This window comes from Cinclus cinclus, chromosome 3 (genome assembly GCF_963662255.1).
Source record: "Cinclus cinclus chromosome 3, bCinCin1.1, whole genome shotgun sequence".
In the NCBI taxonomy this organism is placed as follows: domain Eukaryota; kingdom Metazoa; phylum Chordata; class Aves; order Passeriformes; family Cinclidae; genus Cinclus; species Cinclus cinclus.
The window spans coordinates 26446214-26461054 of record NC_085048.1 but is presented as its reverse complement, the minus strand read 5'-3'; the positions used below and the strand labels follow the sequence as shown (position 1 = coordinate 26461054).

At 34.1% G+C, this 14841-nt stretch overlaps 1 protein-coding gene across 1 annotated transcript in view; it reads left to right on the top strand.

The window, feature by feature from the left end:
- Window positions 1-14841, top strand: part of EYS (eyes shut homolog) — a 706383-nt gene that overhangs the window by 290658 nt on the left and 400884 nt on the right. Inside the window, exons 26-27 of the mRNA XM_062489770.1 lie at window positions 4868-5039; window positions 5583-5661. Coding sequence (XP_062345754.1) covers window positions 4868-5039; window positions 5583-5661 — 251 coding nt within the window. The remainder of the gene's footprint in view (window positions 1-4867; window positions 5040-5582; window positions 5662-14841) is intronic.

Here is a 14841-nt window from a genome sequence, read left to right as displayed (position 1 = left end):
TTTAGTGTTTTTCCCTAATATATTTAATCAACAAGGATAAGATGTTGGGTTTTGCTATGAGGCCTTTTGTGATTCTTTTTTTCCAATTAGCTGAAATTTAGGAACAACCTTTCTTTCAAAGACCAGGCCCCTTTAAAGTCAGATGACATCATGAATTGTTTCCAACGATCAGTTGAATTTTAAAAAGATTGTTTTAATGCACTGAGAACTTTAATCATCAACTGTTAAAATATTATACACTTATAAATGAATGGAAACTGGAAACAAATTAAATTTAATTGGTTAGGCCAAATTATGTTAATGTACTTAATTTATGCAATCTTATTTTAAAATTGCTAACTTTTTTGGGATATGGGTAGATGTCTGGGCACCACTGCCAGGCTATTGCTGGCAGCCTGGGAGCAGGAAAGGTATAAGGGAAACCCAAGCAGAGCCCAAGACTAGGGGAATAACGAAGTAGCAGTCTCATGTTCCTTCAAACAAAGAGAATAAAGAAATCATGCTCCAATCTAAAGTTCAAATATCTAAATAACACAAAAAACTATAGGTAATGTTTTTATGTTTTATCCCTCTGGTTCTTGTATTCACTTTTAAATTAAATGGGAAAATATAGTTCTCAAGAGCCATGTACATGTACCTAAGAACTCAAATTGATATTTAATGAAATAAATGTTTCAAAGTTTCAGACCAAGGAAATTAATTTTTTAAATTGTTTTAATTACTTTGTTTCCTGTGGTCTAATCTTATCTTGTAAAGTTCTCTGTACTTGAAATCAAACCTTGTCTAAACAAAGAAAAAGATACTTCAAAATAGGTGGCAACATTTAAAATTCACTGCAGTCCAATCAGCACCAATTTAATTTGACTTTATATGGGTGAAATAATTGCCTGAAATAAGTCTATTACTGGCGCAAAGTACAATAGAAATAGAAAATCTAAATCTTTTATATTAGTCACTAAGCTATAATAAATCTTACTTAAGATGAAATCAACAAAAACAAGCTCAGTGACCTTATCAACCCTAGTTTTCCTTGCACTACACATAGAAAACTTTTGGTAACAAATTATTTACTCATAAGAGGCTGAATGAGACAATGCTGAAATGACGTTGAAAGGACCTTAAGCTTTTAGCAAGATTAATGTCAATGTGACAAAATAGTTCTTCCAGTCATTTACTACTTTTAAGTATATTTTTGGATTTGTAAGAAATTATTTAACAAATAATTGATTTTCTTTCTGTAACTGGAATATGCTACACAATGTGGTTTTTAGTATTTCTGCTCATGTTTAATATTTTATTTTCATTCCTTAGATTTATGCTATCAATTTTTTTAAGGCATGTACTTGGCTTTATTATTGGTTATACATATGATAAACCTATTAATTGATTTTTGACCCACATTTGTCTATTATGGAATCTCATGAAATGGTCATAATGTCAATGGCCTTATAATATTAGATACCAAAATTGACTTGAACAAGGGAGCTAGGTGCTGCTAAGCGATTCTGAATGGAAACCTCTTTTCTCTCAGTTCCTTCTATTTTCAACAGGATGTAAAATTTTCAGTTACGAAAGAAAGTCAACTTTCTTTTTCTTTTTTTTCTATATCATGTATAAATTAGTATAGCATGCTAATTTATTGTTCTTTTCTTATTTTTGAGTATGCTCTCAGCAATAAATTGCTTTTTTATCATGCTTTTTTTTTTTCCAGGCAGAACATATTTAACTTGATTGTTGCACAAAATTCTGTGTTCTTCCTTTTAATCTTTTTATCCTTTTTGTCTTTTCAAAATAGTCAGTTCCCATAAATTGGTATCTTGAATTTTTAATCCTCTCAAAAGACACTCAATATTTTTATTATCTCCTATAAAACGCCCACCCAAAACAAAAACAAAACAAAAACACCAAACAACAACAACAAAAACAACAAACCCTCAAACCTTCAGAGCTGAAGTGTCTTCATCTTCCTCAGTCTTTAACCCTAATAATGAGGTAATTTCACATTTGGTATGTAGAGGTTTTATATACTTTTAAAATTCATAAATATATATATTATAATAATATATTTATAAGTTCTATTATATTTATAAGTTCTATTATATCTTCTTATGAGTGTGATATGAAATAAACAATCCAGAATATATGTATTTTCAACCATCAGATCCCAGGATGCTGATTCCACCACTTCCCTGAGCACCCTATTTCAGTGTCTGATCTCCCTTTCAGTGTAGATGTCTTTTCTAATATCCAATCTAAACTTCTCCTAGTGCAACTTGAGGCCATTTCCTCTCATTCTGGCACTTGTTCTCTTGGAGAAAAGACAAACCACTACCTCACTACAACGGCCTTTCATGTAGTTGTAGACAGTTTCCTTTTCTTCAGGCTAATCAATCCCGACTCCCTCAGTCACTCATAGGACTTGTGCTCCTTAACCAGCTTTGTTGCCCCTTCCTGGAGTTGGGGGCCCAACACTGCATACATACAAGATGCAGGTGAAAGTCTTGATAGAAGATGTGAAAATCTCTAGATGAGGATGCAGTTGTAGAATTATGCAAATGAGCTCCAAAAAAAAAGGCTGAGGCATCGCCAATTGTGATGTGGGTTGAATATAAAGCAGGAACTGGAAACGGCTGCTGAGTTTTCCTTATTAAGATATGAGACAGGCTGATCCTTCCCATGAATGGAAGACTTGAAAGAGGAAGAGAATAGTTGTCTTTTCATTTGGTGTCACTCTTATTAGTCTGCATTAGTCTTCTTGCATCTGTGGCATTTCCTTGCCTCCTGCAGCATTCTGACATGTGGGGGAACCTCAAGGTTGCTATCAATACATTAACACCTTCCACATGGTATGTGTGAGGTACTTTTCCATTTTCTTTGATGTGTGGAGGAATGATTTCTAGCAATGTAAATTTGGTCTGTAAAGCAGAGCTCAAAGAGGTGTCTTCAGCCCAGTAACACATCTGGCACAGTCTCAGCTATGAAAAAGTTTACAGGTGACATTTTAAGCAAAGTGCTTGTTATGTGGTATTATAGTCTGTCTCACACCAACTTTACAGAACATTTCGTTGTATTCACCAAGGTTATTCGAATTAAAAGTTTTCATACTTTGAAAAAGGATTAAAAAAGAAGGCAACTTTCAAATTAAATGACAGTTACATTGGAAGAGAATGGCAGACTGTCTAGGTTACAGTCATAACCAATTGCCAGTCTTTTCTGTCTACAGTGCAACAAAATGTAAATTAAGTACATTTTGCTTGTGGAAATAATTTAAATTAAATTGTTTATTGACATCAGGAGGGATTAATCCATTGATCCTAAGGGACTAATACTAGGGATGTATTAATAATGTATTAGGGATGCATTGTTCAGGGGGTATTAGAATATGGATGCGGAATTTAATAAAGAAATTTTAACATCTGAATGCAAATTATTTTTCTGTAAGAACTACCAAAAATATTTTGAGTTTGCGCAATTTGGCAAGAATACTTGAGGTCCTAATATTGAGGTTATTTTTTTGTTAGAAGTAATACTTAAAAAAATGTCTTTTTATTTATTTTTTAAATTTAATTAATTTTCCTGCAATAGATATATTCATTTTCATTTTTAAACCCATTCTACCATAATTACTGTAATGTTTATAATTTTTGTTCACAGCAAATCTCAGAAATTCATTTTAGAGAGGAAATGACAAAATGGACTTTTACCCTCTAGAGATGTCGGAATCTTTTAGTACTGGCAGGACTAATGGTTCATTTTTCCTGTTGATATTGGTAAAGCTTTCATAGTAGGGGCAAAATATGGAGATACCATTACGAGGCACTCCTGTTCTTTCTAACAGAGTCAATCCTACTTGGCTGAATCTAATCTTATCTCATGATATGGGTTTTTTTTGTATCGACTAGGCACAAAGTTGCAAAGGAAATACAATTTTTAGTTTTTCAGCAGTTTAGGTTGTAATAGAAGCACATGTGATTATGGAATAGCTGTCAATGATTACTCTAAAAGATTCCAGAGTGTTCTCTTTTAAATAGTCTCAAACCAAGGCCCCAGAGATGGCCAAATATCTGCCTGCCCAGGGGAAGCAGTGGATAAATTCATTGATTTGCTTCCTTACATGTGTGGCTTTTGCTTTACCTACTAAACTGTCATCTCACCCAATAAGTTTTCTCGCATTTACCTTTTGTTTCTTCCCCCCATCCTACTGTGGGTGCAAGCAACTGGCTGTGTGGTGCTTAGCTGCCTCCCAGGCAGTGGGCAGTGACTGCCTACAAAGAGACCTAGGCATATGTTGTTTGTCAATTATTATTTTGTAAAATACTAATATTTTAAGATATTTAGATGGAAGTTGTTGCACTTACAAGCATAAAAATGCACCACCGTATCATTCCTAGTGAATTTCTTAAAAAAAAAAAAATTTCAAAAAGTTTTATGTCTTTCATCATTTATCAAAAGCCTCTGCATTCAATTTCATTTTGAAAAATGAGACCACCACCATCATTTTAGTTCTGTATTCCTCCTATAGGAAGCCTGTGGAATTCAACTTCCTGATAACTGTGTAACAAATTTAATCTTGAAATTTCAATTTCTCCATTCCTTGCAAGCTGCTACTTAAAAGCTTCTTTCCTTGCCACAATTACAGGTGTCATCATTTTATAGTCATCATTTTTCATTATATACGTCAATATAACCATCTTTTTTGATATTTACACTATAGGTAATTCCAGTTGGATATTCTTTATTGATGACTATCATGAACTATATGAGCAATGTAATGAAAAGTAATTATGTGGGAATATTAATAAATATACTACTAATAGCTTGAGTTTAGGATTTAAAGCTTAATTGCATGTTCTGGATTTTTAAACAGGTTATAGGTGTGAAGTAAATATAGATGAATGTATGTCTGCTCCTTGCCTCAACAATGGAAGTTGCATTGATGACATCAGTTCCTACAAGTGTCACTGTAAGAGAGGTTTCATCGGAACAAACTGTGAGATAAATGTTAATGAATGCTTGCCAAATCCTTGTCTTCATGGAAGGTGTGCCTATTTTTATTTAACTGTTAATTATTTCCATGATAATGTACCTAACTAACAATATTTAAAGCTTAATGATATGAGTCTGATAACTATACTTTTAACTGTGTTCTTTCATAAAGTAAGAGTACAAGCACACTTAAAGATGACAGATGTTGCCTGCTTAAGCTAATGTAGTAATGTAGTGACATCTCAATTTCTCTTGCATTTTTGTTCATTACCATAACTAGTATTCAGTAAGTGGGGATTAATTCATGTTTAATATATTTAAAAGCAAATCTTTAGCTTTTACATGCCAACAATGGAATGGGAAGATGTCTTCTAATGTGACAATCAGAATCCTTACAAAATGCCTCAGCACCCATCGTATAAACATTTGAAATCCATTATAAAACTATTGAAAAGTACAATGGATTACAGTATAGTACTCTTGAAAAGTACCATGGTTACATCAGACCATTATTTTGAAGTGCATGGAGTGATAGTGCTGGTGCTGGAACTGAAATTTCAGAGCTTCTCCTGAATAACACCATTTTTATATTTCAGATGCATAGATCTCATTGATGGGTATCAATGCTCTTGTGAACCAGGATGGACCAGCTCAAGATGTGAGATAAATATTAATGTATGTTTTCAATTTTAATTTTTTTTTAATTATAAGGGAAAGGGTAATATATCATTGAAACTCATTTTTATTTAGTTAACCTCTGAAGTCAGTATATTGAAAATGTATGTCAGGGATTCAGTTGTTTAAAATCCAATATGAAAAGAACATTATTTTTTGCATACATGACAGTGCATTAGAAAAGACCATTAACAAAATGTCAAAAGAAGTTTAAAGGTGAAGTGTGAATGATAAATCTAGAAACACACAGCAAGCTAAGACAACATTACCTGAATATCATTTGTCCCTCAGTTCAGGATGAATATTATAATTACCTAAATTGTAGCATAATTATTTGCATGTTTGAGTCTCATTTGCTGTAGTTAAGCTGCATATGTGGAAAGTAAACCTCAAGGTGCAATGTTCTACACTAAACATGTCCATAACTTGTCTTTAAATTTCAAAATCCATGAAATAGTAGGATTCTATGGTGCAAAACCATGGGGTACTATATGCATTTCCCACTTCATTCTCTGAAGTTAATTAATAGTTTTATATTCTCATGGGGAATGGCTGTGGACAAGAAGGGACCCATATGTAAGTCTGTGCTGCGTAGATTCCCATGGTCAACAAACCAATTTGTAGAAGGTGATTGCATCTGGCAGAACAATGAACAGAGTTTACAATATTGACTACACTTTGCAGAAGGTATTGAATTGATTGAGACTTTTTTAGCTTTTCTGCCAAACGGAGTTTAATCTGGTCTTAGGATATGATCCTTTTAAATGCTTTTGGTCTCATGAGAAAATATGGCATGAGAAAGTTTGGCATGAACCTTTTCTTCAGGCTATCTGGCTTCTAATATTGTACTACTGAATTGTCAAAAAAACATTCCAAAATGTTATAGAAACATCTTTTTAACTTATGTATGAATTCAGGGACTCTTGAAAATTTTTTATTTGTAGCATAAAGTACTATATAACTAAAAATTTGCCCTATTACATAAAGGAAGTATGATCCATAATTTTTCTGTTGAAAATACGTGAAAGTCTCACACAAGGTGTAATTCTAGCTGGAATATTAGCTTCTGAACTCCTTTATAGAAGGAAAAAGCCAGAAAATAAGTAATCCATGCTACAGAATACCCATCATAAAATGATAAGATATGATATTGCAAATCTATATTTATCAGCTGTTGCCGATGCTAATACATAGTACCCTTGGGTAATATTTTCTCCTGAAGCATCCACGATTTACACTTTTCTCCATTTGAAGAGAACAAGAGATTAAATTACTTGTAGACAACATCATAAAATTATATCCAAAAGATAATCATATATCATAGCGAGATGTTTGAAAATGCATAGATTAGAAATTCATAGGAAGAAACAATATATATATACCTTTGACAGATAAGTCTGTCAAAGTAACGGCTTCATTTTTTGATAGTCATTCTCTTTGCACACAGTGTGATTCCCAGATTACCCTATGCTGCAAATGTCATATTTTAAAGTTTCTATTGTTGCATTCATCCTGCTCAGACATTTATTATGCCTATGCAACTCTTACAGTGATCAGCTAGGCTTTCTGACTATGTAGAGGTATACACATCACAATAATCATAGTGGGCTTATGCTCTGCAGTTGTTTTTTTCTTCAGTAGTTTCAGCCACTTCCTTTGTTTTAAACAATAGTCATTATTTAGTCTGATCTTTCTTTCTTTCTTTCTTTCTTTCTTTCTTTCTTTCTTTCTTTCTTTCTTTCTTTCTTTCTTTCTTTCTTTCTTTCTTTCTTTCTTCACTTGAAGGTACATTTCTCTGTAGTAAGGTCTACACAATGCAATTTCATTTGGTGTAGGAGACAAGATTTTGTTTAGGAGGGAGCCTGCAGGAGTGTTCTTTGTGAGCACAGGGCGGGGGTGGCTCCGTGGTGGAAACAAGCCATTTGAGTCAGATCCAACCAACTGCAGGGGACAGTTGAGCCTCTCACTCAAAATGATGGCACCTTTGTAAAACCATATTTAAGAAAGAGTAGAAAATACTGCTTAGTAGAGAAAGGAGTGAGGGGGGAAAGAAGTGTGAGAGACACACAGGACGTAGCCAAGGTCATTGAAGGAGGAGAGGGAAGAGGAGCTTGAGGTCCTGCAGCAGAGAGCTCCAGTTGGAGCTGTAGTGGAGTGGGTATTTTCCAGTAGTCCATGGAGAGAACCATGCTGGAGCAGACATCTGCACTTCAGCCCACATAAGACCCCATGCTGCAACATGTGGATATGCCCTGAGAGTGCTGCAGCCCATAGAGTGCCTTGACAGGAGCATTCCACGGCTGCAGCAGCAACAGGCTGTAAGTAGGAGCTGTGATGCATGGAGAGGAGCCCATGCAGGAGCAGTTTCACCCTGAAGCACATAAAGAGGACCCATACTGAAGAAAGGAAAAAGTGGGAGAAGGAAGAAGAACCACAGAGGAGCTGGTGTGAAATACAATCCCTCCCTCAGGCCCCATCTGCACTTTCAGAGTAAAAGGAGGAGATAGGAAAATTTGGAATCAGAGGAATGAAGTTGAGCCTGGGAAAAAGTGGAGTGTGGATTTGGGTTTTCTTTCTGTTTCTTGCTGGCCCAAAATCTATTTCTAGTTTTATGAATGTAAAATATTATTTTGCCCATGTCAAGTTTGTTTTGCCTGTTACAGTAAATGGTAAAGGTTCCCTCTGTCCTTATCAATCTAGGACTTTTGTCATCTTATTTTCTTCCCTTATAATGTAGAAGGAGGGAGAGTGAGACAATTTCTGGGTGGTCATTACAAGGTCAGCAACTAAGATGATTCAAATAACCAGTTTAAAAATAAAATATATTTATGTGTGTATATGTATTTCCCTAGGCATACCTGGATTTTTTCTCTTTTTTTTCCCTTTATTTTTTATCCTGGGTTTTTTCATCCCTGCCTAAGTCACTATAGAGATTTCAAGAAAATACGCTTCAAAATTTTCTCTGGTTGTCTAGTACTTTTAAGTACAAAATAAGCTCTATATGTCTTTGTAGTTATAGACTACAACTTTTGCATATCAGTTATGGAATGTGTATATTGGAACTTCCCTATCTGCTACAGTTTTCATTGTTTTTTTCAGTTATGGAATTCACTCAAGAATGAGTACAGACACATGCACTATATGAACCAATTTCAATACACATTATTCCCTTTGATATTTGCATATTTTTAATGGTAAAATGAATGTACATTATGGAAAATTGATCTTTCCTCTCTGATAAACATAGAATAATAATATGTGCAGCAATAGCAATTATGGTTGGTAATAGACATTAATTCTTACTTTTTTTGGCTTTTTTTCTTTGCTGTGATGGATGAGACATGATTGACAGGTATGCTTCTTCCATACTCAGTTAAGACTGTCTTATCCTGCCAGAGAGGAAGCAAAAAGCATTTTGAGTCTTTACACAGGAGAATATTCAGCTTGTTGATGCTTCAGCTTGTATCTGATAGAAAGCTGAAGAAAACTCTAAACTGCATCCTAGAGATGTTTTATTTTATATGGTTTTGTCTCTATTTTCATAAAAGATAAAAAAAGGTAGTAAATCAGGAAAATCAACTAATTTTCTGTGCAAAGGCAGCACAGCTTATGCACATGCAGAGGCTACTTCAAGCAAATAAATATTTATTCATGAGGACCAGATTGCACAAAAGACATGGGTATGTCAAACATTGGTGGATATTCTAAGACCCTCAGATAAGGTGGATGCTCTTCATGCCTCTCTGAGACTTTTTCACACTCCTGAGTAGTTTTACCTATTGCTAAGTCTTTTAAAAATATTTGGTAAAGTAAGTCATTTATTGAAAGAAGCTAAACTAAGGTTAGCAAAAAAAAAAAAAAAGGAAAAAGAAGTGGTTTATGCACAAGATGCAGATTGGTAAATATAAGAGCAGGAGGAAAGGGAGATCCCTACTTTATTCTGCAAAACACAATATCTGACAATTTCAGTGTATATAATTCTTCAGAGACATTCTGAACATGACATAAGAGTTTATTTTAAGTCAGAGCAGAGTGACTGAATTGGAGTCTTTTGACTAGAAAGTAATAGGAAAAATAGATAATATAGATTGGAGAAGTAAAGAAATGGATGAGACCTACAGGAATGTTGATGAGGAATTTCACCCCTGAAGTGCTCAGCCCTTTGAGGACATTCAACTGACAGACATATTTCTAATCTCTTACATGAGAAAATCCTATACTGATATCATAATATGATCTTTCATCACAGATACTCTAGCAACAGAGTGTATCCTAAAGCCCAGGAATATTAAATTATTATATTCAGTTTCAGGAAAATAAGCTATGTAAAAGTGAGGCCCACAAGCATACTAACAGTTATTAAACAAATAATGTTAAAAGCCCAGGTAAAATGTGTGCTATAGGTGTAGAACACAAAGTGGTTCAAAACCCCTGACTGGCTTAAGAAAAAAACTTAAGAGGGTCACGAGGAAAAAAATGGCATTTTAATAAATGGAGAATTTGCCTATATGGAAATAATAAAAAAAGTTATCAAAACATATTAATTCAAATGTGGGCAGGAACTTCAAAAACCTAAACCAAAAATTTGAAATTATCTTGTAAAGTGTACGCTAAATTATTACAATTTCTTCACATCTATCAAAGTCTGGAAGCAGGGAATTGGTGGGATTGCTTGATGGTGAAAGTGTAAAATGTGCACTCAAATGAGGTTTGAGAAAAGCTTAGTGAGTTCTTTGCATTTAGCAAATGCCAGGAGGACCTCATGGAAAGAGGCAAAAGGTGGCAGATAAGCTTAAATGAGAAGTAATATTCTAGGGAGAAATAGCGTCATACAACTGAATTCAACTGCCAGTTGCAATTCAGGAAAGAAGATTTGGAAAAATCATCAACAGTTTTCTGAAGTCATTGTCTCAATCTACAGTCACAGCAAAGCATAGCAAGAAAACCTGCTGGGCATGATCAAGAAGAGTATGAGGAACAAGACAGAGGATATGATTTCCTTGCTACCTAAAACAAAGGTGGGCTCATACACTGGTTACTGTGCACAGTTCTGGACCTGGCACCTTAAGAAGCACAAATAGAGTTAGAGAAGCTGCAGAGAGTAATAAATATTACGTGAATTACCTAGATGATATATAAAGAAATATTTAAAGGGCTAAAACTATTTCCTTTAAAGAGGGGAAAGCAGAAGGAAATGGGAAGGTAATTAAGATTTGGAACACTGTTGAAGAGGAAGATAACTGGGAAATCTCTTCCCCAAATTCTGTAGTGAAGAACAGACACTTGGGGGGACATGATAAAAAAAACAGATAAATACTGGGAAGAAAACAAACTACTTTGTTTCAGAGGAAGCAGAGAGCCCCTAGAACTTGCTGCCCCAAAAGCTGGGGAGTCAGGTCATCTCTTAGTACGTTCAGAAAAATTAGACAGGTCACAGACAACAGGTTCATAAGTGAATGATAAATTAATCAATAAGGAAAACACAGTTTATCATGTCTGATTAGACAGTTCTGCTTGCTGAAGGAGGATGCATGGGACATAGATGTTGTTATAGTGGCTTTTTTCCACCACTATTCAAGACAGAATACTGGGCCAGATGGAGCACTGGGCTGATCCAGTATGTTTCTGCTTTGTATCATTGTCTCAAAATTAGATTTATTTTTATTGTTTTTTCTCTTCTCCTTTTGTTCGTAACACAAAAATTCAATGCAAAAGTTTCATATAATTTTGAACTCCTTTTGAATTATTTTGGACAAAACCAACATTCTGAAGGTGGACACAAGTTTTCCGAATTCATTCCTCAAGATGTTGTAGATATATTTAATCTACCGAAAGAAAAAGTTTTGGGAAGTCAATATGTAAACAAAACGGATACATTATTATATTAACTGCAAAAATAGTGTAATGGTTTTACTAATTACAAGAATACACTTTATTTATAATTTTGTTAAACATCAATTGGAAATATATCTGGAGCATTCATCTAAAAGTCTCAATATAAATCTCATACTTTTATATGGAATCAGTGCTATTGAGATTTAACCCAAAGTATATACACTAAAATTAGATGATTTTTTCCAAAGATGGATTCAGCATGCATTAAAATCATATGCATATTATATTTTATATGTAAAAAAAATTGGTTTAAAACATTAATTACCTTCTAAAGCATTTATTTACAACCTCTTTTACTTTCTGCAGGCTTTTTATTTTTATTTCATTACAAACCCTTAGCCACATAGCTCTTGCTTATTAAAAAACCTTCAACCTTGACCTGAGAATAATGTTATCCTATCATTGAGTGAATTTTAGCATGTCACTTGAAAACATCTTTCTTTCGTGGTTCAATATATATCTTTAAATTCCTTTCTTATCCCTTTCTTTTCTTACCTTGCCTCCCCCTCATCAGTCTCCATAAAGGATTTGAATGAGTACTCTTAAGTACTATTTCACTTTATAATTTCTTTTTTGATATAAAGCGAAATTTCACTTAAATAAAAATAAGTCTACATTTACATTTTTTTTGCATAGAATCTCTTTTTTAGAAATAGATTTATAAAATTAGTTAGAAATAGTTTTGGATTTCTAATCAGCATTTCCCAGGTGGACTAATGAAGAATAGTCCTTTCAGCTGAAAAAAAAAAAAATCCTAACTTACAAAATGTACCTCTAGATTTTTTTTTTAAGAAACAGTGTTGAACAGACACATTCTTTTGAAAAAATAGTGGATTTTCGCTATTTTTATTAGTTTGCCAAAACTTAGAATTGTTTCAAGCTATGGATTGTAAATTTGGAGATAATATAATGAAATATGTAGAAATTTGTGTTTTCTTAGACAGAATAAACTCACTTCCAAACACAGATGTCAGTATGGACCCACAGATTTGGATATGGAACTAGTATGCCTTGAGCAAAGTGCCTTTCTAGGTCACTTGTTAAGAGTCCAGATTTCAGAATAATTTCCTGCCAGCAGAACCAGTGAACTGTGCCATGCCAAGGTGGACTCTCTTAAGGGACAGTCATTTTCTTCCTAGTACAAACAAGATTTACTATACCATGACATTCAGAGAACAGGAACAGAGAAGAAATAACAAATTATTGCTCTCTAATAAAACTAGTGTATCTTGTATGACATTCTTCGATTCTTAAGAAAATCTACCCTTAAAAGAGCTGCATAACTAGAAATCTCAATATTCTTTCACTTTTTTGCCTTGATTTTTAAATTGCCTTGCTATGCTAGGAAAATCAATAGACACTTACATTTACTATAAACACAGTTTAGTAAAAATAAAGCCAGAAAATCACCAGTTCTCTTGTCAGATGTATATTCCATTCACTTACATCTACATGAAAATTAATACTTGTATTTAACTTTTATTTGCCTAGACCATATGTTTTAGAAATGCCTCGAGCCTTTCTTTTAAAATATAATGAGGTGGAAGATCAAGTTTTAGCAGTTTTACAGTGACTGATCCCCAGTAATCAAGTTGAACATTATTTCTTGCTGGATATATCTGGATTTGGGGAATCCAGGTGGTTATTTTTGTACTGACTTTCTCTGGGAGTTTAATACTCAATTTATAATAACTCTTGTGAAAATGTGCACTGCCATTCTCTCTCTCTCTCTCTCTCTCTCTCTCTCTCTCTCTCTCAATTTTTTTGTTGATTATGTAAACCTGAGAACACTCATAGAGCTATCAAGAGTTCTGGAACCTCTTACAGCAAAGAACTCACATTGAATATTGCTTTTAATAGTTTTTAATAGAAACAGAACTATACTCCATAAATTTTTCGAATAATTTTTAACCCTTATATATTATGTTTTCAGCAGTTTCATGTTAAAATAATATATGTGATGTAATAATGATTTTGAAAAAAAATCCTAAAAATTCTGATGTTATTTTTCTTAGATTTGACTTTGAAGTATTTTAGCTAGTACTTAAATCATGTTATAGTCCACATTTTTATATGCTTTGTAGTAAACAGATTCTAGAGCATGGCACAATGTCTCAGTTTCTACAAACCATAAAAAGAGAAATAATCACCTGTCTTAGTAAGTTGTAGTGTAAATCATTGTTCCCCTCTCTGAAGACTTAAGGGTATAATTAGCATTTTTTTCCATAGCATTCCAGTGGGAGTTCATGTTGATAGCTTCTCCATTATAATTTTTAAATCTTTTCCAAGTTTGTTGCCTGTTAACAACACATAACCTCAAAGGATTCCATGTTAGGTCAAAATGGAGGAAGTCCCATGCTTCACAGAATAAAACCAACAAACTCAGAATAAGAGATGCCTACTGAAAGGGACCCCTCCTGCTTTACTCCTAGGAGGTCAGATGTGAGAAAGTTCAAAATATATTTGGGTGAAATAAAGTGTGTCAGACTAGCGAAGAGTTGATTAAAACTCTATGCAAATAATTACAATTCCATATTTTTTTATTTTGTTTTATAATTTCTTTTCTTTTCATTGGATCTTATTTAAGTCATCCATGTTTTGAAAAATGAGCAGGGAAGGAGAGCATTGATATGCTGTAAAGTGTTAGTACTGGGCATCCTTTACGGGTGTGAGGAGGGTTTGGGAATAAGCAGAGCACCCCAACTGAAGTCAGTAAGGATGGGCATTTTGGGGTATTTCAGTGACAGTGTAAGCAACAAACCCCTTCAGAACAAGAAGATGAGAAGATAAGGCCCTGGTTTCCTTGTCTGTGTATGGCTGTAGCCCTGGTTTGACTGAAGCTGCCCTTGAATGGAACAAAAAAAAAAAAAAAAAAAAAAAAAAAAAAAAAAGAAAACAGAAAGGGAGGAAGAAAAAGGACAATGAAAGTCACGGGAAAACCCTGTTTGGACAGGTTACTTGCTCTGATAGGACAGAAAATAAATTTTTACAGAGTATGAATACCCAGGTGTGGTGAGTTCCTTTTGTCTGGCTGCCAGACATCCGCACAGCCACTCCTGCACTCCTCCTCCTTATCAGGAGATAGGGAGGAAATAAGAGAAGCTTGTGGGTCAAGAAAAGGACAGGGAGATTGGGTATGGCCACTGATTATTGTCACAAGAAAAACAGACTCACCCTGGGAAATATGAATTTAAATTACTGTCAATCAAAAGCTAAAAGACTTTCCTTCCAACCAGCCAGAAAATGTGTTTCTGAAGAGGCTCCTCTCCAGGATCTGCAGCTCCT